General features: G+C 42.5%; 1 protein-coding gene across 1 annotated transcript in view; it reads right to left on the bottom strand.

Moving 5' to 3' along the window:
* CNTNAP5 (contactin associated protein family member 5) overlaps window positions 1-27,421 on the bottom strand; it is a 317,159-nt gene that overhangs the window by 66,358 nt on the left and 223,380 nt on the right. Inside the window, exons 14-15 of the mRNA XM_063309182.1 lie at window positions 10,273-10,429; window positions 564-691 (exon numbers count right to left, since the gene is read on the bottom strand). Of these exons, the coding sequence (XP_063165252.1) occupies window positions 564-691; window positions 10,273-10,429 (285 nt within the window). The remainder of the gene's footprint in view (window positions 1-563; window positions 692-10,272; window positions 10,430-27,421) is intronic.

Raw genomic sequence — 27,421 nt, 5'->3', positions numbered from 1 at the left:
CCGTCCCACCCATTCATGCAGAGAGGGCAAACTACAGACCCCGTCTGTAAGCGAATTCCATCTGGTGGGGTCCAGGAGGTGGGCCTTCTCTGCAGCAGCTCCCACCCTTTGGAACATTCTTCCCTCAGAAGTGAGGTTAGCCCCCTCCCTCCTGGACTTCAGAAAACAATTGAAGACCTGGTTTTGCCACCATGCTTGGTGTGGGGAGAGGAAGAGCCATTCTTGGGGCTGGTTGATTCCCTAGTCCTGCCTGGGACCGGTCTTATCGCCTTATGGGCTGAATTAGACTTGCCGTTACTTGGATTTGACTGTATTTTATATATTTATTGATTTATGATCTATGATTTTATTGAATTTTAAATTGTTTTTATTGTGAACCACCCAGGGTACCCTGTGCAGGGGAGATGGATTGCAATAAAAATATGATAAATAAATAAATTAAATAAATAATTATTAGAAGGTATCTGTTCTCAGTAGTACAAACAGAACTGTCCCTCACACACACACACTCCAGCTTCTTGTACAGCTTGTGCATATGGATGCTGAAAAGAGCTGATACTCACTGTCTCCATAGCAACGTAGAGGGCCAATTCTCCAGGCAGCTTCAGAATTAGGTCTGTTCGTATCAGAGATGACTATCTGGTTCACAGGTAAATGTTCTTTGAAGGAAAGGAAGCCAGTATCATTGGTCCTACATATTGATAAATGTATAAAATGTGTATCAGGGTTGAAATCTTAAATAGCTTTGCATAAGAAATTATATACATACACACACATGCACGCACGCACATACACACAGAGTGAGAGACATACATATTTAGAGGGGGAGAGATATTATTTGGATCCAGAAATTGTGTTTAAAGTGTATTTTGATAACAAGAAAGTTGCTATTGGTTGATTTAACACATTTTATACCATTTTTCATTCTGTTTCTCCCCACCCTTAAGTTGCTGTATTGTGGTATAATATATTCAATCACAGCACTAATGCAATAAAGTCATATCTAAAACCCTTCAGTTTTAAAAGCACAGACAGGTTCAAATGCCTAAGGCAGGCAGGCAGGCAGGCAGGCAGGCAGGCTGGCTGGCTTCTGCTGGTCTTTAACTGGCCTACTTGAGGGTATTGTCTGAATATAGCCATTGTATACAGTAAGCTGTTGCTAAGAATTCCTCAGAACTGATCTGTAGGGTATTTGGGGTCAGCCATGCTGCTTTGGCTATAACATCTTGAAGTATGCATTATATATGGAGGAATAGAACAGCTGCTGAAATTAATGTAAAGTTCACAACCCAGCTTTTAACATGCTGTACCAGCTAAAACTTTTCAGTGGTTTTCAAGGGTAGCCAAAGAGATTAATTCAGTTTTGAAAACTGCTGATACAGGAGATTTCTGTGGAATCCATTAAATCTTCAAAAACGTTTTAGGTTTTGGAAATTGGAATGAGTTTTTTTCTTCTTTTTTTCTTTTTCAGCGACAATGAAAATGTCAATGAAACATATACATAATATGGCATTATGTGCATATAACAAGTGGCAACTGGAAAATAAATACAGGGGATATTCTGTGCTATGGCATGAAAGATGTATCTGTTTACTTGGGCACTTTTAAAAATCAGTATCACTGCCAAGCATTCCTAGGGATAGTGGCCTCCTGCCATTAGAGAGATTTTGTGTTATTTTTTTTTAACTTGGATGTTATTGTGATCTCACTGCAAACTGATTTGAAACTTCCTATGAAAATTGGATAATAAATCCTTTAATTCACAATTATATTTGCTATTAGAAATATCTGTATTAACTGTATGCTGGATAGATAATACAGGGACCTGGATTGTTTATTACAGAGCAGGAAATATGGGAGTGCTCAACTGTTTCATTTTTTAAAAAAATAGCATAGCACAATGTAAATAAAACTTCAGCCAAGAATAGAATGTTGAATATCAAATCTTTCTGAGGAAAATGGTAATAGATCTCCTTTCCAGATATTATTACACTTACATATGGCTGCCATTTTGATGATGCACTAACCCTCCATCTAATGTGTTAATAAATTAAAATGTCATGCACAAAATCTATGTGAATTACAAATTCAAAATCTATCTGGATTACAGATCAATCATAAAATTAAGGTCCACAGCATAGACCACAGAACTTAAGTAACCCATTTTTTCCTGTCTCTCTCTCAAATATTATAATAATAATAATAATAATCTATTTATTTATTTATTTATATGTGTATATGTATATGTATGAGGAAAGGTACTTAGAAGACTTTATACTCCTTAAAGCAAGCAGAAACTCAGCATGTCTATCATCTGGAGTTCAGATTTGAACATGTGAATTTTAAAACTCTGCATAAAACCCTGCAAAAGGCTCAGGAGGACAAACTCTAATTTTGATTTAATAAAGAACAACAAATTTTTTATGCATCCAGGAATTCAGGAAAAAAAAAATGTCATTATACTGTACAAGACATTTGCATAGGAATAATTAGATATGAATTAGAAAGAGGCAGACAGAAGAAATAAAGCAAACAGGTTTAGAATGCAGATCTTTGAGAAATTGTGTTCTATCTTTGAGCTCCACAATATCTGATTAAGTTTTCAGAAAAATACTAATAATTAATTTTATTTAACAATATTAATACATAATATAAATAATATTTTCATGATGGAATTCCAGGTAATATCTCTTATCCAACTATTAACTAGAACCAGGCGGTCTTGGAATTAGCTAGGCGGCTGTATCATGTCTTCATATCCTTCTTAATCTGTACCCATAAGATACATGTGAACAAGAGTCACTGGTCTGAGATGGGCAGCTATATAAATCAAATAAATAAATAAATAAGGAAATGAGTTGACTTTCCTACATATTACTTATGTTTCAAGTATAGCCCAACAGTTCAGAATTTCATTACATCTATGGAGGAATAAGCAAGTTGCAAGTTGGGCAGCGGTTTTGTAGGACCACTTTTAATATTTCTGTATAGTAATATATCAATAATATTGAAAAAAAATCCTCACTCTCTTGTATTTCAAGATTCTGCTTTACTACAAACTGGAGTTTTCACAATCTCCCCCCTCACTTGAACCATAATAGTTGGCAGGACAGTAGTGTTATTAAATTTAATTTCAACTCTTATGGTACCCTTCGGGTATATTGTCTAGTTTTAAGTTAATGAATCCTCACTTGAATAGGTAACAGCAATAGCATTTAATGAAATTTGTGATATATTATATTAGGAGAAATGTACTATCAGCATATGTCTGCTGCTATGAACTTGGAAACAAGCCAATAAAGATATCTTCAAAATTTTTGAGTTTGCAAGTAATGGAATGCAGATTATAAACATTTAATTAGTTTTCCTATGTTGCTATGCAAATTTTAAAAAGTTAAACCAGCATTACAACAAGCAAGGTACTGCAGCTAATTATATAACAGGGACACTGGAAGATAATAACATTAGATCAGCCTAAATAAGTCAACTCAACTCAATAACTATTCTAGGGTTTGTTGTTTATGACAGAGGACAAGGTTAGTGTTGTGTATATATGTGTGTGTGTGTGTGTGTGTATGTATGTGTGTGTGTATATATATATATATATGTGTCTGTGTGTGTGCGTGTATAAATAATAGCAGTGGCTGGATAGCATAGTGGTTAGAACACTGCCTTTGGAGCTGGAGACTGGGGTTCAAATCCCAGCTGTACCTACCTTACCAGTAGGGGTCCTTGGGCAAAGACCCCCTAACGCTTCACCCACCTACCTCAAAAATATGAAAGTGACATGAACTAAGAGAGTCATGCTGGCTTGGACGTCGCCTGGATTAACAAGGTCCATGTCAGATGTTGGGGAACCAGGACAACCTGATGATAAGCGGGCTACTGGAAAAAATCATACATGCACGAGACAAGAGAACCTGGAATTGATGGAGTGCTACTACAGCAGCAGACCTAAGGAGAGGGGATATATGAAACACATGAGGGAACTATGGATGGACAGAAGACCTGCATCCATACTAACTGAGAAACAGCTAGTTACCCAATGCTTCAACATAGTGAAGAGGAAGCTGCTCTCACAACTTGAGATAGACCAACTACACATTATATCCCAGTTTCAAGAAGACCCGGAAGAACAACTGGAGGTGCAGCCAACACCTGAAGATGGAACATCACAAGCTGGAACATCACTGCCACCCCCTCCATTACAGAGCACAGCAGCTGTTATGAGGCAAAAGACCATGGATAAACTAGCTACAATCAACTCTCGAGACTGATTACCAAGGCTCAGTGGAAAAGTACCATCAGATAGTATGCCAGTAGAGCCCTCGCAACAATCCCTACTACCAGTATAACTCAAACCAATGAACTAGCATACACTACAGCCACTGTAATCCTGGAGATGCTTGGCTACATGATCAAGAAGAACAGGAGTACATACCTGTTTTGATTCTTTATTTTTATTTATAATATTTTTATAGTATTTTATTTGTTGTATTATTCTGATGGTTTTAATCACTTGTTGTAAACCGCCCAGAGGCCTCTGATGGGAGGAGATGGGTGGGGATAAATTAGATAAATTAGATAAATTAATAATTACCCCCCGCCCCCCCTGGGAAATGAGGTTGGAGGCTAAGATCAAGGCAAATCAGAGAGAAGTTAGTCAGCTGGTGGAACTACAGAAGGGTGTGGAGATTAAGGATAAGACTTGGCTACTGAAAAAATACAAGGACCTGACTCCATCTGAAGCTCTAGAGACTGCTAAACAAAGGCTCATAGCACTGGCTACCAGGCTAAGGAGATACACTAGAGAAGCAGAGGCCAAGAAGATAAATGCCCTGTTCTCCAAAGAACCATCCAAGGTGTACTCTCAACTGCAGTGCAACAACACAGTAACAGCAGAGCCACCAACAGCAGAAACTGAACAGTACTGGAAGAACATATGGGAGAAAGAGAATACACATAACACCAGTGCAAAGTGGCTGCAGGACCTGAGAGCAGACCACAGAAATCTCCCAGAGCAGGAACCGGTCACCATCACAGTAGCAGACATCCAACAGTGGGTCAAGAACATGAAGAGCAGGACAGCACCTGGCCCAGACATGATCCACACCTACTCGCTAAAGAAACTGACAGCAGTGCATGAACACCTAGCAACACAGATGAACCAGCTCATAGCAGCAGGCTCCCACCCAGACTGGCTAACACAAGTAGGACAGTGCTGATCATGAAAGACCCCAACAAGGGAACAACACCATCCAACTACTGGCCAATAACCTGCCTCCCCACAACATGGAAAGTCCTATCAGGCATCACAGCCGCCAAGCTGCAGGACCACAGAGGCCAGTACATGAGCACAGCTCAGAAGGGCATTGGGAACAACACCAGAGGCTCCAAACACCAGCTGCTCATAGATAGAACAGTTGCCTGACACTCAAAGTCTAGACAGAACAATCTGAGCAGAGCCTGGACTGACTACAGGAAAGCCTATGATTCAATGCCACATACATGGATCTGTGAATGCCTGGCACTATACAAAGTCAACAGGATGCTCAGGACCTTACTCAAGAACTCAATGGAACTATGGAAGCCAACACTGCAAGTCAACTCAAGGCAGCTTGCACAAGTTGCCATCAAGTGCAGCATATACCAAGGTGATGCACTGGCCCCACTGCTGTTCTGCATGGGCTTGAACCCCCTCAGCCAGATTATCATGAGAAGTGGATATGGATACAAGTTCAAGAGTGGAACTACCATCAGCCACCTCCTCTACATGGATGACATCAAGCTGTATGCTAAGAGTGAACGAGACATCGACTCACTGATCCACCTGACATGGATCTACAGCGAGGACATTGGGATGTCATTTGGACTGGAGAAGTGTGGCTGGATGGTAGTACAGAGAGGGGAGGTAGTTAAGACTGATGGGGTGGAACTACCAGTAGGCCACATAACAGACATACAGACCAGCTACAAGTACCTTGGTATCCCACAGACTCATGGGAACCACAATGAGGAAGCAAGGAAGACAGCAACAACCAAGTACCACCAAAGGATAAGACAGGTCCTGAAGAGCCAGCTCAATGGGAAAAACAAGATCCATACCATCAACATGCATGCCCTGCCAGTCATCCGATACACTGCCAGTATAGTGAGCTGGTCAAAGGAGGACATGGAGGCTGCCAATGTGAAGACCTGGAAGCTCTTCACAATGTACAGAGGCTTCCACCCCAAGTCCAACACCCAGAGACTGTATACTAGGCGGAAAGAGGGAGGGCGGGGTCTGGTGAGCATCCAAGCCACTGTCCTGGATGAGACCCAGAGCATCCAGGAGTACATCAGTAAGATGGCCCCTAAAGATGAGCTGTTGAGAGAATGCCTGAAGCAGCAGCAGACATGGAAGGAAGATCAAGCAGAGGAAGTGCCGTGGAAAGACAAGATCCTGCATGGGATGTACCATCGACAGATAGTGGAGGTGGCTGACCTTCAGAGATCCTACCAGTAGCTGGAAAGGGCTGGACTAAAAGACAGCACTGAGGCACTGATCATAGCAGCACAAGGACACTAAGCACCAGATCCATAGAAGCAGGGGTCTGCCACACTAGACAGGACCCAAGGTGCAGCTGTGCAGAGAGGCCTCAGAGACAGTCCAACACATAGTGGCAGGGTGTAAGATGCAGGCAGAAACAGCATACACTGAATGGCACAACCAAGTATCTGGCATTGTGTACAGGAACATCTGCACAGTGTACGGGCTAGACCCCCCCCCCCCAAGTCGAGATGGGAGATTCCACAGAAGGTTGTGGAGAATGACAGGGCTAAGATCCTGTGGGACTTCCAGATCCAGACAGACAGACAGGTACTGGCCAATCAACCAGACATCGTGGTAATAGACAAGGACCAGAAGACAGCAGTGGTGATAGATGTAGCAGTGCCAAGTGACAGCAACATCAGGAAGGAGTATGAGCAGCTGGAGAAGTACCAGGGCCTGAAGGAGGAACTAGAAAGGATGTGGAAAGTAAAGGCCAAAGTGGTTCCAGTGTTGGTAGGGCACTCAGGGCTGTGACTCCCAAACTGGGAGAGTGGCTCCAACCGATCCCAGGAACAACATCAGAGCTCTCTGTCCAGAAGAGTGCAGTGCTAGGAACAGTTAAGATACTGCACAGAACCCTCAAACTCCCAGGCCTCTGGTAGAGGACGCGAGGTTGAAGAAGACACATACCACCCTTATGGGTGAGAAGGGAATTTATTATTATTTATCTTTGACAGAGAAGAAACATATTTTTGTCAATAGAAAAGTGCTTTTCTATGAAATTCTCATGGGAGCACTGCAGGGTTCTTCTTGCTCTTGCCTAAAGTATGAGATGCCAAGTGTGTTTATATGAGTATCCTGCTTCTCTGTACATTCATCTCTTTCGTGATCTACAGACTCCTTTGCTTCCCATCCTCCAAATAAACATTTGCTATGGGTCTTTTTTTTCAGAAGCATGAGCAGCCATGGAGTCTGCAGTGTGATGGACAAGATGTAATGGGAAGAACACCGCCAACATATTCTACCATCTTGCAACTATAAAGTAAGGGCAGAACACCACTACAAGAAATCCAGGAGAACTCAGAAAACTTTTTAAATGAATCATAGAAGCCCATTGTGAAGAAATCTTTTAGGAAGACACATTTTGGCATAGTATTAAGCAAGAGGAAAAAGCCAAATATTGTGACAAATTATAGGCTAGGCTTCCGCAACCTGGTAACCTTCAGAAGTATGAGCTATAACATTAAAATTCAAGACTGGTAGTCCTACCACTACACTGAATGCAACAGGCTGGTTTAAAACTACAGAAAACTCTTAAGAAAGAGAATGGTGAATTGGCTCAGGCACAACTACAGCAATTCCATCACTGTCTCTCTTAACAGGAAAGGCCATAGTCCCCCCTTTTTCTCTGCTTTCAGAAATGACACAAAGCTGCATTTTTTTTAAAAAAATGTTTCATTATACTTATAAACACAATGCACTCATTAATGTAATAAGTGTTATGTTTGCAACTACTGTATTATATCATTTATGCTTTATTTGTAATTAATTTTAACAAATTGTTACCTATCTTATTTATTTTATTTTATTAGTTAAATTTATATTACCGCCCATCTCCCCCAATCTTGATGGCTATTTCTCAGTGGAAGATTGTCTATAAAACCAATTAAAAAGTACTAGCAATGAGACAACCATTTTCTGCTTGCCTTTCATATGGTTGTGAAAGATTAACATATCAAAGGGGGAAAAAGTGGCAAATCTAATTCAGTAGCACAAACTTGGCTGAAAACATAGAGATTAAAATGTATTCTCTGAAAAGCTCAATACTCAAAGCCTTCTCTCTCGATGAATGGAAGGATGTGTCAGTTTTGCTCTCTTTCATGTTCTAATGTTTTAAATCTTGGGGGGGGGTGTTATGAAAAATTTGGATGAATTTTGGCAAGTTGTTCCTTAAAAAAATATGAGCAATGTTTTCCTCACCCATAGCCATGAATTCATCCAGATGGGTGTCAACAATCAGTTATTTACTATACAAGAAAGAAAATATTATGTCCCATTTAAAATCCTTTCTCTGGGTCAATTTCATCAAATAATCAAGAGACTATTTGGAAATAAATGCATCGTGATCTTCAAGCTTTCTTTCTAGCAAATGAGCCATCATGGAGGAAATGAAGATGGAAGTTTTTCTATATACATTTCTGTAATTGTCTTAGGTTCCTTTTCCTGCCCTAAAATATTCAGAATGTTATATGCCTTTTATTACAGCAGGGCTGAGCCATTTCCTTTCTAAATTGAAAATGCCAAATTGCTTTAGCCTATGAAAGCAACTCTATGCTCAGATAATTTTAACTACAGTTTTTTGTTCATTTTCCAATTCTAACATAACCATTTTTCTTACTTCACCACTGATTTACATTGCATTGGTATAATTTTTCTGTAATATAGGTCAGGTGTAGTGTGAAAAGAAAAGACGAATTCTTATTCTCCAAAGTGCAACTGTTTGAGCACAAATTTTAGAGTTTCTATCCTTTACTTTTTCTTTAGCCTTCTTCACCTCACTAATCCCAAATTAAAAGTTGTGTAACTGATTAACATTAAGCAAGTGTTAAATTAATATAGAATTTGTGTAACTGTTTTATTAAGAGTATAGAAACCTATTGTAGAAACCAGTTGTAGATATGTGCGTTAATCAGAGATCCTCAGGCACTATAATGAACAAAAGGATGCTTACTAAGTATGAAAATCTTCAAAGCAGAGGCCAATCTAGATTTTAGCTTGGAGAACTGGCAAAAGAAAGTGTTTATATATAGTTTTTTCCCAAAGGAGGTTTATTCCCAACACAGCAGTTTATATCTGCGAAGATATATGGTATATCTACTATATATAGTAGAGCGGGGTTGATAGAGAATTAGTTGACTTTGCAATCCTAATTTATGAAGGAGAAAGCCAAAAGGGCATATTAGTCAATGTTATAGATTTGAAATTTTCTTGAGATTATGCACTTCTCAAGAGTACTATCCTGAGTCACAAAAATAAAGGATGGTTTACTTCTCTACTTCAAGTTCTCCTGAGTTGGAATTCAAATTGGAAACACAATTTGAAGGCAGGCATAAATCTTCTTTAGACATTAAACTTACTGAATGCCTCATTGAGGCATCTATGTTTTATATATATAGTGTGAGGTTTGGAGCTGTGCATTCCTCAGTTTACATGTTAAGCTTATGACTAAAAAGCAAGATACACACAATAAACTTTATATCCATCCCATTATATGCCATTAAACTTGCACTGAACTTTTCTCTTTTTTTAATAAGAACATTTAGTTTACCTATTGCCTTTCATTAGCGATGCACTAATTCAGCCCCTCATAAAGGAACTCTCAGGGAAAGACAACCACTCTCTATATTCAACTATATTCTGGCAGATTATAAGGCAACTATTACCTATAACGTAGCCAAATTTTGCCTTGCTACCATGAGAGTGAGGCACCAAATACTGGCCCATAAAATTACATTTCTTTGATACCTTCAAAATTTTATCCTCTTCCTCTCTTTTCTTTCTCTTTTTTATACTTTTAACTTCCTGTAATTTTTTTAATGATGTATGTAGAACTTCTTGTATATATGTGCATATGTACACACACGGGTCAAAGACTGCAGTACAGTTTATCTATCTTCCTTTCATTAACATTCATAATATATTCTTGTATGAACAACAAAATAATACATTTCCACAGTTACCATTCTTCTTTGTCTGCATCACAGTTACAAAAGTATCTCAGATCCATGCAGCTTTCTTCTAGACCACATGCACACTGTTGGATTCCTGGAAGAGATCCTCCCCAGTATCGATGTTTTTCGTTGGCACGACCAACCCACCAAACAAATGGAATTCCATCTGGAGAAACAAAGAGAGGAGATGTGCTGTAGGAAATGTGAAATAAGGAGACAAACCAAGGAAAATAAGTGGCGAAACTTTGTTCTTTCATCCTCTATGTCTTACTGCTAGTAAAATTATAGGAAAGCAAATGGTGACCTTGGATTTATCCCAAAAAGTTTCTGTAGTGTAGCACTGGTGAGCATATGTAACTTGCAAATAATAACTAGGGACTTAGGGACTATCATTTCTTGTAACAGCATATGAAATGTCCCACAATTAGACAGGTAAGGTGTAAGCATGGTATTCATAAAATGGTATTTACAGGCATCTGTACTTCTTGCTATATGGGACTGGTGTCTGTTCTCTGGTTTTTTTTCCTTTCTCTCTCTTCTTTCTCCCCCCCCCCCCAATTTATGTGTACCAATGAATAAATAAGTAAGATACCCAAGGAGACAGGAAAATCAGCTATAAATAAAACACACATACCCAAGTTGAAGGCAGGGGAGGAGAGATTTCTGTAGTTTAATGTTTAATTAGCTTTCCAATATAGTAGCTTGTTGAGTTTCTCTGCATGACACATCAAAAACGTTTTGGACATTTTATAAAATTTACCAAAGACTCAAAGGATGGAAGGTACATAAAGACAATGGATAAAAATTTCCAAAGGTGAACATGGTCTTGGGTTCTTGGTGCTCTCTGAACCTGGTTTTTATATTGAAGTCATTTCATTGCCATGCAAGCTAACATCATCAGTGTGTTGATATAAAGTGAGGTTCGGTGGCTGTTTATGCATAGTTGCTTGTCCTACAAGCATTCTTTTGTATGGGTATTGCTTCTTCTTGCTTGTTCTGACTTTGCTGTTGGTTCCTGCTTATCTGGGTGTTGGTCAGGGCATGTGATATGGTAGAATGTGCTCAGGACTCTTTCTTTTGGCCTTTAGTTGTTCCTTTCTGAATGGTTTATAAATGCCAATAATTTTTATATATCTGCTGATGGCCAATTTGTCAGAGTGCCAAGCTTCTAGGGATTGTCTTGCATTCTTAGACCTGACTTGATCTAAAATAGCTACAGTTTCCAAGTTGAAATTGTGGCTGAACTTGTCTATGTGCTGTGAAATGAAAGAATGTTCATCAAGCGTTCTGACTGCCAGTTTGATCTTTGTGCATGCATTCCTTTTTGTGCATATCCTGCTTGTGAATTGTGACACTTGCACTGTGATAGGTTAGGTTGATAAATACTTTTTAAAGAAATGTTATATTGATAGTCCATTTCTGTCAAAACCACAATGCAGTAACCTAGAACTCCAGAAAGCAGAAATAGCAAAGTACAATTTAGCTTTACATTTTTGAATTTGGGGAATGTAGTCAAATGTTATACAAAGTAATTTATATTTTGTGCATGCTAGACTATTTTCTCCTTAAAAATTATGTATGGGTATGGTGCAAATAAAAAACCTTGAAATATAAAAATAGGTTAATTATGAAGTACAGAGAACTAATTAAGAAAAGCTTTTAGAGAACTGTTCAAAGTCAGTTTATGTTGCCCTACTGGTTTCCTTCTAATCTTAGACTTACAATGCGAATTCTTGTAAAAAACAAAAACAATGAAACTTCTTATTAATGCTTACTCAGAAATAAATTTCATTACTGTTGTGGACTTAGAGACAAGCAAATTTAGGAGGAACAGCTCCATTTTGGGGGCATAATAAATTGAAAGATACTGGTTTTATTCAAAGCCCAGTTGTGATCATTATAAAAACAAAAAGTACACTTTGATTTCCCCAGGGATGTAGCCTCTGGGTTTGCATTTTTTTTTTTTCTGATTTGTGACACATATTGGAATGTCCAGGCATATTATTAAGAACATATTACCAACATTATTATTTTTAGCTGAAACGCTGAAATAGTGCTTTTTTGTACAGTACGATAAGTTGCAGACGTGAATAAGTTTTCCTTTCATGATACGGACAAGATGGCTTCTCCGTTTTGGCTTTATTTTTGTAAAATAAATAATGGCACGGTGTAATATGTCATGTGTTGTTGTTCATCTGAGGTTGTCTTTACCTAATTTTAAGACCGGCTCAGGACCAGATGATTTTTATTATGTCCTGATATGTAACACCATAGAACTCAAAGGGGGTGTACTTTCTTTTTACCATGACTGTAGACATCACTAGGTTCTTAAGAACAAATAGTTTTAGAACATCTTCTGTGAGTTTGACTATATCTATTTTATTGTACTACTCTAACCAAAAGATTTATGAAAGTCTCTCAAAGTAGCACACTTGCCAAAGCCTGAGTCATTTAAAACTAGACTAAATAGAGAATTTGCTAATACACTGGAGGGGACAATCTGACAAGAGACAGGGAATAGATTTCTATTGTCTAATGTATCTTTTTTAGTATCTCTTGGAGCATCTGATTCTGCCACTAAGAAATGAAATAGTAGCTCACTTGAACGGCAGTGAGCAGAGGAATGAGGGTCATGTAGACTGTCATGTAAGTTCAACAAAGAACTTTAACACATGCTTGGGAAAGGATTTAATTATGCTAATATCAGTGTGCATTTGCTTAACATTCTGTTTCAAAGCAATATAATTAAGTTGCAAGACTTTAAAAAACCATTATACGATGCACATGCATCTATGCAGGCTTAACAAGGACATCTGAAGCTGAACCAAAATGAAATAAATTAAAGCAAAACTAAGAAAAATAACAGTATTCATACATGGATGAAGTTATTACATATACCACTATCTTTCATATACAACAGTGTAAGTATAAAGTACAGCCACAATTGTTTACAGATTTAATCATTCAGAGTACTGACTATGAACAATACCTTTAAGTCTTACTGATTTTAATGAAAGTAATTCTGGATGTGACTCAATGTGGCTTAAGATGATTGCCAAATACGTATTTATTTGGTTAAAACTGTTGCAGATCTAGTTTAAATTTATCTTGAGATTTTCCTCAGATTTTAACAGGGATTCTTAACTTCCTTATTACAATACAGCATTATGCCAGTAACTGGAAATGGGTTTCCCTTGACATTAAGTCCAGTCGTGTCCGACTCTAGGGGGCGGTGCTCATCTCCGTTTCAAAGCCGAAGAGCCGGCGTTTGTCCGTAGACACTTCCGTGGTCATGTGGCTGGCATGACTACACGGAATGCCGTTACCTGCCTGCCGAAGCAGTACCTATTCATCTACTCACATTTGCATGTTTTTGAACTGCTAGGTTGGCAGGAGCTGGGACTAGCAACGGGAGCTCACCCCGTCACGCGGATTCGAACCGCCGACCTTCCGATCAGCAAGCTCAGCAGCTCAGCGGTTCAACCTGCAGCACCACCAGTATCTGGAAATATTACCTATTAAATCGGGACATAAGAAAAGCTGCCAGAAACCAATATAATTATTTAATTTTTTAAATTTATTTCTTATTTCTGAAACATGTTCCCTATCCTTTACTTACAGGCACATGCCTCTTTCTCCCCACTTATTCTTTCCCTTAATTTCCCTTAAGATCTCCCTGCAGATCTTAAAAACAGAAAAAAAGATACCTTTTCATATCCTTCTTATATCATCTATATATCCAGATACCTTAAGAAATAAGAAGACCCTTGACAAACCAGTGACCTACAGAGTCCCTCTTTTGAGGGAGATGGGTGGTGATGAAATTTGATTGATAAATAAATAAATAAATAAAAATAGGGTGATTTTTCCAGAGTCATCCAAAGACTTTGTGTCTATGTTGATGCTTGGTATTCCTAATCCACTATTTTAACCACTGCACCCTATTATACAGTGGCTTTTATAAATGCTTATGGGAAGATAGCCAGCACAGCCTGAAGGCTATACAGCTAGTCCTCACTTAATGACCATTCATTTAATTCAGACTTACAACAGTACTGAGAAACCGAATTACAATCAGTGCTCACAGTTATGACCATCGCAGCATCCCCATGGTCACATGATCACAATTTGGGTGCTTGGCAACCAGTTCACTCTTTAAAAAATATCTATCTATCTATCTATCTATCTATCTATCTATCTATCTATCTATCTATCTATCTATCTATCTATCTATCTAGCAAATTTATATGGCCACCGAACTCACACACAGTGACTCCGGGTGGCTTATGACCATTGCAGAATCCCATGGTCATGTGATTGCCATTTTCAACCTTCTTGGCCTGCTTCTGGCAAGCAAAATCAGTGGGGAACCGCATGATTCACTAAACAACCATGTGGTTCATTTAACAACCATGGTGACTCACTTAATGAGTGCCACAAAAAAGGTCGTAAAATTGGATTGGATTTGCTTAATGATCACTTCGCTTAGCAACCAATATTCTGGTCTCAGGGTGCTTGCTACAATTTCTGGGATGGAGGAACAATAATTGAACAATGATTAATCCCCATTTTTGAAAATGTAAAACCTAGTAATTATTAAGAATAATCTCTATTTTTGATTTGATTGGTAGAAAAGAGAATTAGAAATGAGAGTTTTATATTGTTTTTTTTTTTAATCCATTCAATCATGTCTGATTCTCAGTGACTGCCTGGACTAGTCCCTCCAATTTTCTTGGCAAGATTTTTCAGAAGTGGTTTGCCATTGCCTCCTTCCTAGGGCTGAGAGAGAATGACTGGCTCAAGGTCCCCCAGCCCAAGGCAGGTATATTGGTATAACAGATAATATTTTCACATAGTATCCTAGATGAAAAATAAAAGTCCATAGAAATCAAATTAGGTACTAGGTGAAATGGGTTCAGCCTCAGATTATAAAGATGCAAAGATTCATATGATATAAAATCCTGTTCCTTCAACATAGTGCCTGCTACTGAAGAGTTAAATTCTTTATTCTTCAAATTATATAAAAAAGCAAATGTAGTTGTGTTGGCCAGAAGGGAAAAAGTCAAATCCATATTAAAATGGTCCATATGTTAGGCAAACTCAGTCGTTATAAATAATATGTAAGTTTTCAAGTTCTCCAGAACTTGCAGCAGGAATATTTTGTATGCAATTCTCCGTGGCATTGCAAGATGCAATCATGCATCACATGCATTATAATCAATATAGAGAAACTGGATGCAATAACCTTTATTTATCTAATTGCCTAGACAGAGGCAAAGAGTATCTTCCTATGCCATTGCAAGGATGGCCCTTCCTTCCTTCCTTCCTTCCTTCCTTCCTTCCTTCCTTCCTTCCTTCCTTCCTTCCTTCCTTCCTTCCTTCCTTCCTTCCTTCCTCTTAAATATAATGTTATTGAAGATTTTAAGAAAGAAGATAAAAACTAAAAGAATCTAATATAGAATGAGAAGAAGAAAAGAAAAAAGAAATCAAAGAAAGAGCTAAAAATGCAAGAAAGAAAAAAGTAAAAAGATTAAAAAAGAAAGAAAAAAGATACAAAGAAGTAGCTTCCAATTTTCTTTACAGCAGTTATAAGTACAATTATAAATTTATCTCTTGCTCTATGGTTACAATTTAACTCTCTTTTTTCTATAATCTATTCTGCTTAATCATCAAAACCATAAATCTTAAGTTCATTTTTTTTCTGTTTCATACAAAAAGTCTATCAGTGGTTACAAATACCATCCTTTCCTGTCACATAATGTAATAACAACAACAGCAATTCAGACATCCGTTTGTTGCACAGTGGTAAGTTGAGTTTTTTATTCTATTAGATGAGAATACTGTTCAACTTACTGCAGGTAACAGTGGAAGTACATCATTATTATTGCTATAGCCTGGTGCTCAGGACAAGTAGCAGAGTGCTTCCACCAGAACACAATTAATTCTTAGTGAGGGGGCCAATATCCAGTCTTGGCATGAGAGGACACAGGTTTCTCCCAACCACGTTCCAGGAACAGACAGGATTAGAACTGCAAATATTGGTTGTTATTGGGATGACAAAATTCCTGGACTGTTGAAAGGAAAGTAAAATAAAGCCTCCTTTGAGTCAAGCTTGATGGGTGACTTCATGGATATGTCCATGTAGCTTTTTTGGAAATAGTACAGAACTGCCTTCCTCTGGGATATGTTTCAACTAACCAATCTAGTCTACAGCCCTGATATTTTTTGGTGGTCTCCCTAACTGGACCCTGTTTAGCTTCTGAGTCCAGACAAGATGATCCAGAGCTACTCCATGATGAGATATTTTTGCATAAATGTCATCAAGAACATCTGGCGTCATTCATCCTGTGGTCAGCCTTACAGCCCAGTTGTACGAAAGAGCCGAGGTGACATATATCAATTAAGAAGAGCAGTGAACAGGATAGAATAATGCCATGGATAAGGGTCTAGATGGCTTTATCCACCATTTGTAGTTTGGATATAAGACAGAAGGGTTATTGACAGTAGGACACATTTCTGAACAGGGCAACAATAGTCTTCATCAAGGCCTATAGAGTATAGCAAGCTATTCTCACAGATTCTGACATATGGAACATAGGGAGGGATGGGGAGCCATTAGTTGGTTTTCCTCAACTCAGAGAAATTACCAATGGCTTCTTAGAACAAAAAAAGAAAAATGGAAACTTCTGCCTTTATTCATAGTAAAGGCTGCCTCAGCTTTATACACAGGTGAAAAGAAAGAAGCAAAACTTTCCCATCTTACCACATTCCTGCACAGATCTCACTGCAGACCAGAACTGTGTAAATTCAATTCAATTGAATTCTAATTCACTTATTATCTGTATCTCATCCTGATCCATCCACTATCTACAACTCTTGTCTTTCTTCTAGGTGAGTGGTACAATGATACAGTCTCCTGTTATAACAAGAAGCAGATAATTTCAACCCTTTTAATAAGATGAACACCATTATTGCTAAAAGAAGAATGTGACTGTTTACTTAGAATAGAACATCAATCAGACTTCAAGTCTCTCCTTGAAAAAAGCCTTTTAAATCAAATTTCTTGCCACTTTAGAGACTCTATCTCCCAACTGCCTCCACTAGGTAACAACATTTACCTACAAAAGCACAACACGTTATTTCTTTTTTGTTGATTTTGGGTGAAAGCACCCACCTGGTATGGTTCTAAGAACTCATCTGGGAAAAATAACATTATCTCCAATTAACCACTCAGAGTCCCTCCTTGGGGGGAGATGGGCGGTATCAGGCTCTGCCTGCTACCCAGTAAAAGCACAGAGGCTAGTGTAGGCTTAGGTTCTGGTTTTATTTGAGTATAGGATGCATGCCCTTAGAAAAGCTGAGAGTGAGTGGAGCGCGCCGGAACGGGATTTAAATAGCCTGCGCTGGTCAGCGCTCCACTCCTTCTTACTCCAGGTGCGCCCCGAGCCCCGTTGGTTCCGTCGCCGGTAGGTGAGGGGTCATGGAGCCCCTCCTGTGCCTCGGGCATTTCCTTGACTGTTTTCCCGGCCGGTGATGGTTTATTGCCGGGCAATCAGGTTCGTAATCTTTTGACAGCTCGGGCGTGCCTCGTGGTCTGGGCTTGTCAATTACCTTCTTTGCAACATTGTATCTCTCTCTTCCGCGCCTCCGGCTAGAGTCGATACTTTGTTGCCAGCACCTGTTGCTCTCTTTTGTTAGCTAGTTGCCTTTTCTCTTAATCCGCCCGGTACCCATTTCCCTGTATTGTTATGCGAGCCGTTGCGATGTCACAAGCATTGCAACGGTGATCATGACATACTGCCCCCCTTCGGGAAGGTTAAGCCGCGGGTTTGGAGGGGTAGGCGGTGTGGAAGGTGTGGATCAGGTCGGGAGCCTGGACGTCACGGGCAGCGACCCACTCAGGGTGTGGAAAGTGTTTCCACTTTACGAGGTATTGGAGGGAGCCCCGCCGCTTGCGGGAGTCAAGCACCTCCTTTACTTCAAAGTGTTGCTGCCTGTCTATCATCACTGGTGAGGGGGGTCGTGCGTGGGTGCCTCTGGGAGGGATCACTTGCTGGCTTGAGTAAGCTGCAGTGAAATACTGGGTGCAGTCTCTATAGACTATGGGGCAGGTCCAAGCGCACCGTGACTGGGTTCACTATTTGTGTCACCTGGAATGGTCCAATAAACTTGGGGGCCAGCTTCTTCGACGGTTGCGGCGATTTTATGAATCTGGTGGATAGATAGACCATGTCCCCCACCTGAAATGTTGGTTGCTGCTGCCGGTGTTTGTCCGCTTGTGATTTGTATGCTGTTTGTGCCTCTTTAAGCGCGTCCTTGATGACCGACCAGGAATCTGCGATTTTCTCACCCCAATCACAGGCGGCCACTGTTGGGGACAGAGGCTGAGGTAGTTCAGGGATGGGGACGAACTCTCGACCTGACACCACCCCAAAGGGGGGTTTTCCGGTGCTTTGGTGTATCATGTTGTTGTATGCGACCTCTGCAAATGGGAGGAGGTCCACCCAGTCGTCTTGGTGATAGTTTATGTAGGAGCGGAGGAATTGCTCCAGTGTGGCATTAAGAATCTCTGTGGATCCGTCCATCTGGGGATGCCAGGAGGTTGACAGGGCTTGCTGGGTACCTATCAGTTTCAAAAAAGCCCGCCAAAAGCTTGAGGTAAATTGTGTGCCCCTATCGGTCACCAAGCGGGAGGGGCATCTGTGTAGGCGGTACACGTGGACTAGGAACAGTTTCGCCAGCTGTTGGGCTGATGGGATCGAGGTGCAGGAGATGAAATGCACTTGTTTTGAAAAGTAGTCTTTTACCACCCAAATGACCATTTTCTTTTGGCTGGGCAGTAAGTCGACTATGAAGTCCATTGAGATTTCATCCCAAGGGCGGGAGGGTTCAGCTACGGGTTGCAGTAGCCCCTGGGGTTTGCCAGCTGGTCGCTTGGCCATAGCGACACTGGGCAGGACGCCACATACGTCTTGACGTCCTTCCTCAGTGAGGGCCACCAAAACTGTCTCTGAGTCAGGTGTAGGGCTTTCAGGAACCCGAAGTGACCGGCCCGTTTGCTGTCATGAGATCTGTTGAGGATCGCCTGCCGTTGTGAGTCGGGTACATATAGCCTTCCCTCCGCCCATGTGAGGTCCTGGTCCATGGTGACCTTGTTGGGGATGGTGAGGAGCCAGGGGTCAGATTTCAATGCTGTTATGAAATCTGCCCGTAGCCCCCCTGGTATTAGAGGTTGCCTGCGTCTAGGGGCGGGTTGCATCATAGTTGTTTGTGAGGGGAAGCAGGATGTCCCCGAGTGCGACCCCGGGTGACTGCTGCCATACCCAGGTGGGAATCGGAAAGCACTGTCCCTACAATGTCGGAGATAGGCTCCGCATCCTGGGGTAGTCGGGAGAGTGCATCTGCCAGGAAGTTCTTTTTGCCTGGTATGAACTTCAGCTGGAAGTTGAACCGGTTGAAGAACTGAGCCCAGCGTATTTGCTTGGGACTGAGGCGCCGGGGCGTACGGAGCGCCTCGAGGTTGCGGTGGTCTGTCCAGACCTCAAACGGGCAAGTCGTCCCTTCCAAAAGGTGACGCCAAGCCTCCAGCACTGCTTTAACTGCAAACACCTCCTTTTCCCATACGTGCCAGCCCCTCTCTGTCTCCGATAATTTCCTCGAGAGGTAGGCGCATGGCTTCAGGATTCCTGCGGAATCCTTTTGCAGCAGGATGGCGCCTATTGAGAAGTCAGAGGCGTCCACCTGCACCACAAAAGGTCGTTCGGGGTCCGGGTGAGCTAGGATTGGCTCCGCTATGAACAGCGCTTTTAGCCTGTCAAACACGGTTTGACAGGCAGGAGTCCAATTAAGTACGGCCCCCGGGTTTTTTACCTTGCGTGTCTCCCCGACGCCCTTGGTCTTGAGCAAATCGGTTAAGGGTAGGGCGATTTCCACAAACCCCCTCGCGAAGGACCTATAGAAATTCCCGAACCCGAGGAAGCTTTGAAGCTGGCACCTGGTGCGTGGGCGTTCCCAGCTCAAAACTGCCTGGATCTTCACGGGGTCCATTTCTATGCCTTTGTCAGAGATTCTGTACCCTAGGTAGTCCAAGCGCGACTTGTGGAATTCGCACTTGGACAGCTTAGCGTAGAGGTTGGCTTTCCGTAGCTTAGTGAGGACTTGCCTCACCAACCTTTCGTGTTCCCTCTGCGTCCTCGTGTAGATAAGGATATCATCCAGGTAAACCAGTACGCCCTTGAATAGGTGTTCATGCAGTACCTCGTTGATGAGTTGCATGAAGACCCCCGGGGGCCCTGCAAGACCGAATGGCAGTACCTTGTATTGGAAGGAGCCCAAGGGGCAGTTGAATGCCGTTTTCCACTCGTCCCCCTCCCTGATGCGGATTCTGTAATACGCCTCACGGAGGTCGAGTTTGGAAAACACCCTTCCCTTTGACAGGTGAGCTAGCATGTCCTTTACGAGGGGTAGGGGGTATTTGTTGGATAGGGAAGCGGAATTTAAGCCGCGGTAATCGGTGCATAGTCTCAGGGTGCCGTCCTTCTTTTCCCGAAAGAGGACGGGTGCTCCAACCGGTGAGTTTGCTGGTTCTATGAAGCCCCTGGAGAGGTTTTTATCCAAGAATTCCCGCAGCACCACTAATTCTCTCTGGGTCATGGGGTAGATCTTGGGCTTGGGTAATGGGACGTCTGGGAGCAGTTCAATTGTGCAGTCCATCTTGCGGTGGGGGGGTAATTGGTCCACCTCCTCTTCTCCGAAGACATCTGCAAAGTCTGCATATTGCTCCGGCAGTCCTTCGGGGGGGGGGGGTCATGGGTGTGGTCGACGACTTCTGCCCTCCCCACCGTTGGAGCAGATGGTTTGTCCGGTGTCGGTGCCTGGTAGACCCCGTCTTTGAACTTGATGGAGCGTGTCCTCCAGTCTATGTGTGGGTTGTTGTGTGCTAGCCAGGGGATCCCCAGCACTATTATGGGTTTCCCTATCTGTGTCACCACAAAGTTTATTGATTCCTTGTGGGTGCCCATTGTCAGGGTGACCATTCCAGTCCTCTGGGTGGCCGGTCTCCCCCCCGCTGTAGAACCGTCTAGTTGATGGAATGCCAGCGGTTTAGGGAGGGGGAAACAAGGCAGTTTTAGTGCGGCGACAATGTCCAGGTGGATCAGATTTCTGGAGCACCCAGAATCCACCATAGCTTCGGCCGCAATGGCTCTAGGGCCATAAGAGAGTTCAATTGTCCCTGCCAGGATGGAGCAATCGTCACTCACCCTGGGGTTGTTGCGCCCCTTCTTCACCACCTGCCCAGCGGCGCTGCTTAGAGCAGGTGGGGAGCATTTTCCGCCGGCTGTTCTTGGGCGTCGATCGCGTCCCCTGCGAGATAGGTGTCCGCGTCCTTGTCCGGGGTTGCTAATGCTCCTGTCAGCCATCTGGGGGGGGGGGGGTTGGATGGCTTGTGCGGCGTCTTTGGTGTGGGTCTGGGTGGGTGATCCGTTGTTCTGTTTGTGAAACAGTCTGCCGCTTGGTGGCCCGTTTTCCCACACCTGGTACACTGCCCACGGGCAAGCCTCCGTTGTTGGTCTGTGTGCCAGATTGGGCCCGACTGTGGGACTGGTCCTCTTGTGCTGGGAGGGATTTTGTCATCTGTGGTTGCGAGCAGGAACGTGCGCTGAGCGTGCTCTGCTTTTCCGGCTAGGCGAATCCACCCGTGAAGGGAGGCTGGGTCATCCCTGTAGAGTGCTCATTGAAGCACCTCCTGGTTGAGGCCACGCTTGAACATGTCGATCAGGGTGGCCTCAGACCATTCTGTGATTTTGCCTGTGAGGACCTTGAACTCGAGGGCGTAGTCGGCCACTGGTTTTTTTCCCTGGCGTAGCTCTTGAAGTGTGCACTTGGCCCTTTCTTTCGCCAGGGGGTCCTCAAAGTAATGCTTCAACTCAGCGAGGAAGTCATGGAAATTGGCCAAGGCTGGGGCTCCGGACTCGGACATCTGTACGTACCAGTCCGCAGCCCTTCTTGGAGCTTGGTGGCCACCGCCGAGATTTTAGCGGCATCTGTGTTGAAGCAATGGACGTATTGGGCCATGTAGTCCCTCGCATTTGTTAGAAAGAAGGACAGTTTCGTAGGGTTCCCGTCAAATTGTATGGGGAAGTCTTTGGTGAACCTCCCAGTTTGCGGGTCCCCTACCTGTGGGTGGTGAGGGATGGCTCCCACTGGCCTGGGGCTGCGAATCCCTGCAACAGAGTCTCATGCTTGGCCCCTTCTTCTCGGGGTTGTTGGCAGGGTGGGTATGTTGCCCCGATCCCCTCTTACCCCCTGTGCCGCCTCAGTCTTGGAGCGCTCACTGACGATTGTTGCTAGGGACTGGAGCATATGTTCCAGGTCTCGTACCTTGGCTTTCAGGGTCATGTCCTCGTCTGCCGATGTCGGGGACAGGAGCAGGTGTTCAAGATATCGTACCCTGGCTTCCAGGGCTGTGACCCTGTCTGGCGTGCCCTGGTCATCCAACGTCGGTGCTGCCAGATGCTGTCCAGTACGTAGTCTTGCGCCTTCCTGCTTGGGCGTTTGGGGGTAGCGGAGCCTCCAGGTAGAGTAGGGTGTTCCCATCCAGGGTCCTGCTCCTCTGGCCCAAGCGAGGAGTTGCTGGTCCCCGGCTTCGTCTTCCGTCGGGGTTCTCCCGTCTGGGTTGGAGCTCCAGGTCTGCAACTGGGGTGCAGTGTGGGCAGGGAGGGTGTCCGTGTCCCCTTTCAGGTACGCTGCCTCCAGCCACTGTGGGGTTGCCTCTGCCTCTTGTGGGCCGTCCTTCACGCCTCTGGTGCGAAGTGCTGGCTCCATCGCTGTCCCTGGTTCCGGTTTTCGCCAGTTGGTCTCTCCCGTGGAAAAAAATTCGTTTGGTGGAGCTTGGCGATTTTGGTTTGGTGACTCTCAGCTTTATGTCAGGCTCTGCCTGCTACCCAGTAAAAACACAGACACTAGTGTAGGCTTAGGTTTTGATTTTATTTGAGTATAGGATGCATGCCCTTAGAAAAGCTGAGAGTGAGTGGAGCGTGCCGGAACGGGATTTAAATAGCCCGCGCCGGTCAGCGCTCCACCCCTTCTTGCTCCGGGTGTGCCCTGAGCCCCGTTGGTTCCGTCGCCAGTAGGTGAGGGGTCGTGGAGCCCCTCCTGTGCCTCGGGCATTTCCTTGACTGTTTTCCCGGCTGGTGATGGTTCATTGCCGGGCGATCAGGTTCGTAATCTTTTGACAGCTCAGGCGCGCCTCGTGGTCTGGTCTTGTCAATTACCTTCTTTGCAACATTGTATCTCTCTCTTCCGTGCCTCCGGCTAGAGTCGATGCTTTGTTGCCAGCACCTGTTGCTCTCTTTTGTTAGCTAGTTGCCTTTTCCCTTAATCCGCCCGGTACCCATTTCCCTGTATTGTTATGTGAGCCGTTGCGATGCCACAAGCATCGCAACGGTGATCATGACAGGCGGTAGTACAAATCTGAGAAATAAATAAATAAATCAAAGTCACTCATGTTCCAGAAACAGAGTTAGTGTCAGCTTTTTGAGGTAGACCAAACCAGGAAACAAACACCATAAGTAATAGTAGAACTCAAATTAATTGATGAAGACTACAATAACAGAATCTTGAAAGACTGACAGAGTTCCTCTCACCTTCTCTCTCCTACCTAAGAGTCAAGGCAAACCAGTCTTGAGTTTTTTCTTTACTCCTTCCTGTCTTCTCTGGCTTAGTTGATGTTTTTGTAATGGTTATTGCAAATTTTGTTCAAGATAATCTCTATACTTCTCTACAGTTAGGATCCTGTCTCTTGCAGAATAACCAGTATAAGAACCAAAGGCCAAAATATGGCCTTATTACCAAATATTTATCCCATTTTTCTTACTCTCTTATTATTCATTTTATAGCATAGAAATAATATTTTAAAAACAGCAAGTATTGCTCTTTCCTGCAAAAACTCTGGACTGCAGGGTTGTTTTGAATCTCCTATTAACCTGTGGCCTTGCACAGCATGAATTTTTACATATCTATCAATGAAAATCTTTTAAAAGCAAAGCACTTCAGAGCTTTGGTTCAATATTCATTTTTAATTCCTCTTTGTATTTAGTCATATTTATTAGGCAGACAAAAATGTATTATACAAATATAATATATTTTGTTATACAAATAAGTGCATTAGGGTTCTTTCATTTCCTGAATGATAAGACAGAAAATTCACTCATAATAAAAACATTAGTATTTTTATAACGGAACTATCAAAAAGAGGTCTGGACTGTTAAAGCCAGTATAAAAAGGTGAAAACAGAAACAGGTTTTCTATAGACAATTTGTTTCTAAAAATACAGTTCAGGACAACATATGAAACTATCAAATTCTATATCACCAATATTGTTTGAGGCAGATACATAGTGTTCATCCCTTTATTTCCTTAATGAAGTAATCAGGGCAGGAAAAAGGAGGAAGAGGAGGAGGAAATGAATAATGTAATGATTTAATATTATTTTTAAGCTATTTATACTATTTATTTTCAATTTAAGAGAAAATAAATTAAAAGCAGAGCAAGGCTTTAGAAATTCTTTCTAACCCCTTAAAATAGTTCTGTTCTGGATCATAGGACCAGAAAAGAAGAGAGAGGGTGCTTCAGATGGAGCAGTCAGCTGCATTCTGAGCTATTGGTCAATGGCCTTTCCCAGATGGAAGCCCTGGTGGGTTTTTGTCTCTGTAGTTCCTGACTGGATCCAGTCCATTTTCAAACTCTCTTTTACCACCTCTCCTGCAATGTCAAATTGGACCCTGTTTTTGTTCTGTTGACACCGAGTCACCTTGCTAATGGGCAATGACCTTAACTTCTTTATATAGTTTATTTCCAGTGTTCCATTAGGATGGAAAGGCTTAGGTCTTATCCTGTTCTTATTATTAGGCTAATAAACACCATACAACACCAATGTTCCTATTTCTAGGGACACAGTTATTAAAAGAGTAGTGGGACACAATCCATTTAACCTAGAACATGTTCATTGGATCCATCCTGGCATTTTTGAGATGGATTAAATTGCTCAGGTGATGAGAAGAATGGAGATGAATGCACTCCCTTCATCCTCTTCCACCACATCCTCCTTTCCTCCTATGAGTTGGTAGATTTCTGGGAGTGAGAAGACTTTTCCAATATGAAGGCCTCCCATACAATTCTATATCTATTTCCAGGGTTTTACAGGCATCTATTTCTACACATCTGTAAAAATGGAGTCTGAGGACTCCGAAGACAGACTGGAGGAGGAGAACTGGATGACAGTTGGTGAAGGGGTGAAAACCAAAGAGCCTTCAGAGCCACTGATTGGTGGAGTCTGATGAAGAGACTCAGCAACCAATCAGCGCTTGACAGTGGAGAGTGGCAGAGAGCTCAAGAGCTTGAAAGGCGATTGGCTCCCCGCCGAAAATGGTGGGAAAGTCAAGCACTTAAAAGGTGCCCACACAGAGAATGGGTTGTCGGTGACAACCGTTCTCTTCTCCCAGCCGCGCTCCCAGATCACGCCACCTCAGCTGACCTCCCTACCTTCTGTGACTACTTTTCTTCTCAGAATCCTGGCTCTGCTGCACCTCCTGCTTCCTGCCTTGCTGCCAAGCCACCGATTCCCCTGGAATCTCTCTCAGCTGCATCTCCTGCTTCCCGCTTTGCTGCTGCACTGCGGCTGGTCCTGGATCCGTTCTCCTCAGTTGGGTAGAGCAACTTCATCTCCTGCTCTGCTGCTTTGTTGCTACTGCCTCTGGAGTTGCTGGCTGTCATTGAGCTGCTGCTATCTCTGGAGCTGCTTGCTGCCAACGATCTGATTTGTCTCTGCTCCTTGCCTGGCTGCTGATTGAGTTCAATCCTCCAGTCTGGTTATACTCCTGCCTTGCTGTTGGTGATTCCAGCCAACCAGTTCAATCTTGCTATTGCCTTGTCACTGTGCAAGCCAGTTGCAATCCAGCTGTTTCAGCCACCATCCTGCCACTGGTGACTCGGTTTGTCAGTCTGGCCTAGCTCCCTGTCTGGTCTCAAACAATGCCAGTCCTTGACTCCAGCCACACTGACTGAATTCCTGCCCACACACTTCAGCCATTGCAGTTGCCCATTAATTTGTAATAAATAAAACCCATTAATACCTCTTCCGTATTCAGTCTAGTTGGTCAGAACACCATCCCTCAACCTCCCTCCCCCACCTCCCACTACAAAACATTGTCTCTAACTTGTGAAGAGAGGTAAGATAGTTGATAGAGAACAAGCAGCCCTGGTGAACTTGTCCTCCCTCCTCTCATCACAAGAGTAATTTCAATGGCAGGGTATGACTCTGGCCTGTTCTAATGGCAAGCAGATACTGTAAGTACTCAGATGTCAGCTTTTTAAGCCAACTGAAACTTAGGATGTAGAAATTCCACACACACACACACACACACACAGAGTATGTATGTATGTATGTATGTATATCTCCCCATCCATCTCCCCACCACACCTCTTCAGGATGGCATAGATGTAAAACTCAGCAATGTAATTGCTAGGCATACCCATGTCACATATTATCCATTAATGCTGAATAATATATTTAGGGCTTTGAAATATGATAGGCTTATTATTTACAAATGCAGCTCTGTGCTTGGTATAATTAGTGTTCTTTTTGAGGCCATTTGCAGCAACTTCTTGATTTCACTTTTTATACTGAGAACAGATATTTGGCAGGGCTTACACAGATTCATGTTGAAATTAGAGAGTGATAAGCAAAAATGTAATTCTGCTGTCACTGCAGCTTTTAATACTGCTTTGTTAGATTAAAAATGGAAATCCATACTTTTAGTAGTGCTATATTCAGAATGTTTGTTAAGATTTCTTCATGTGTTGCTGTTTCAGACATAGCCCAGTAAAGTAAATATGAGAAAATTTGAATCTAGTTTTAAATTCACACTCCCTTCAGTAATTGGAGATCATAACACAGGCAGACACCTAAGAATTCTTGGTCAATAGGTCCAAGTAAATGAAGCTTTTTTCATTGATGCAGAAAATTAATGCACTGTAAGTTATATAGCAGAAATATACTGATTCAACTTCTTTTGGGAAATTCTGAGGAGGAGGAGGAGGAGGAGCAGGAGGAGGAGCAGGAGGATGATTCAGACATATTAATCATGAGAAAATGGAT

Source organism: Candoia aspera, chromosome 1 (genome assembly GCF_035149785.1).
Source record: "Candoia aspera isolate rCanAsp1 chromosome 1, rCanAsp1.hap2, whole genome shotgun sequence".
NCBI classification, from domain to species: domain Eukaryota; kingdom Metazoa; phylum Chordata; class Lepidosauria; order Squamata; family Boidae; genus Candoia; species Candoia aspera.
Note: the sequence above shows the minus strand (reverse complement) of the source record. Positions and strands in the feature narration are given on the sequence as shown.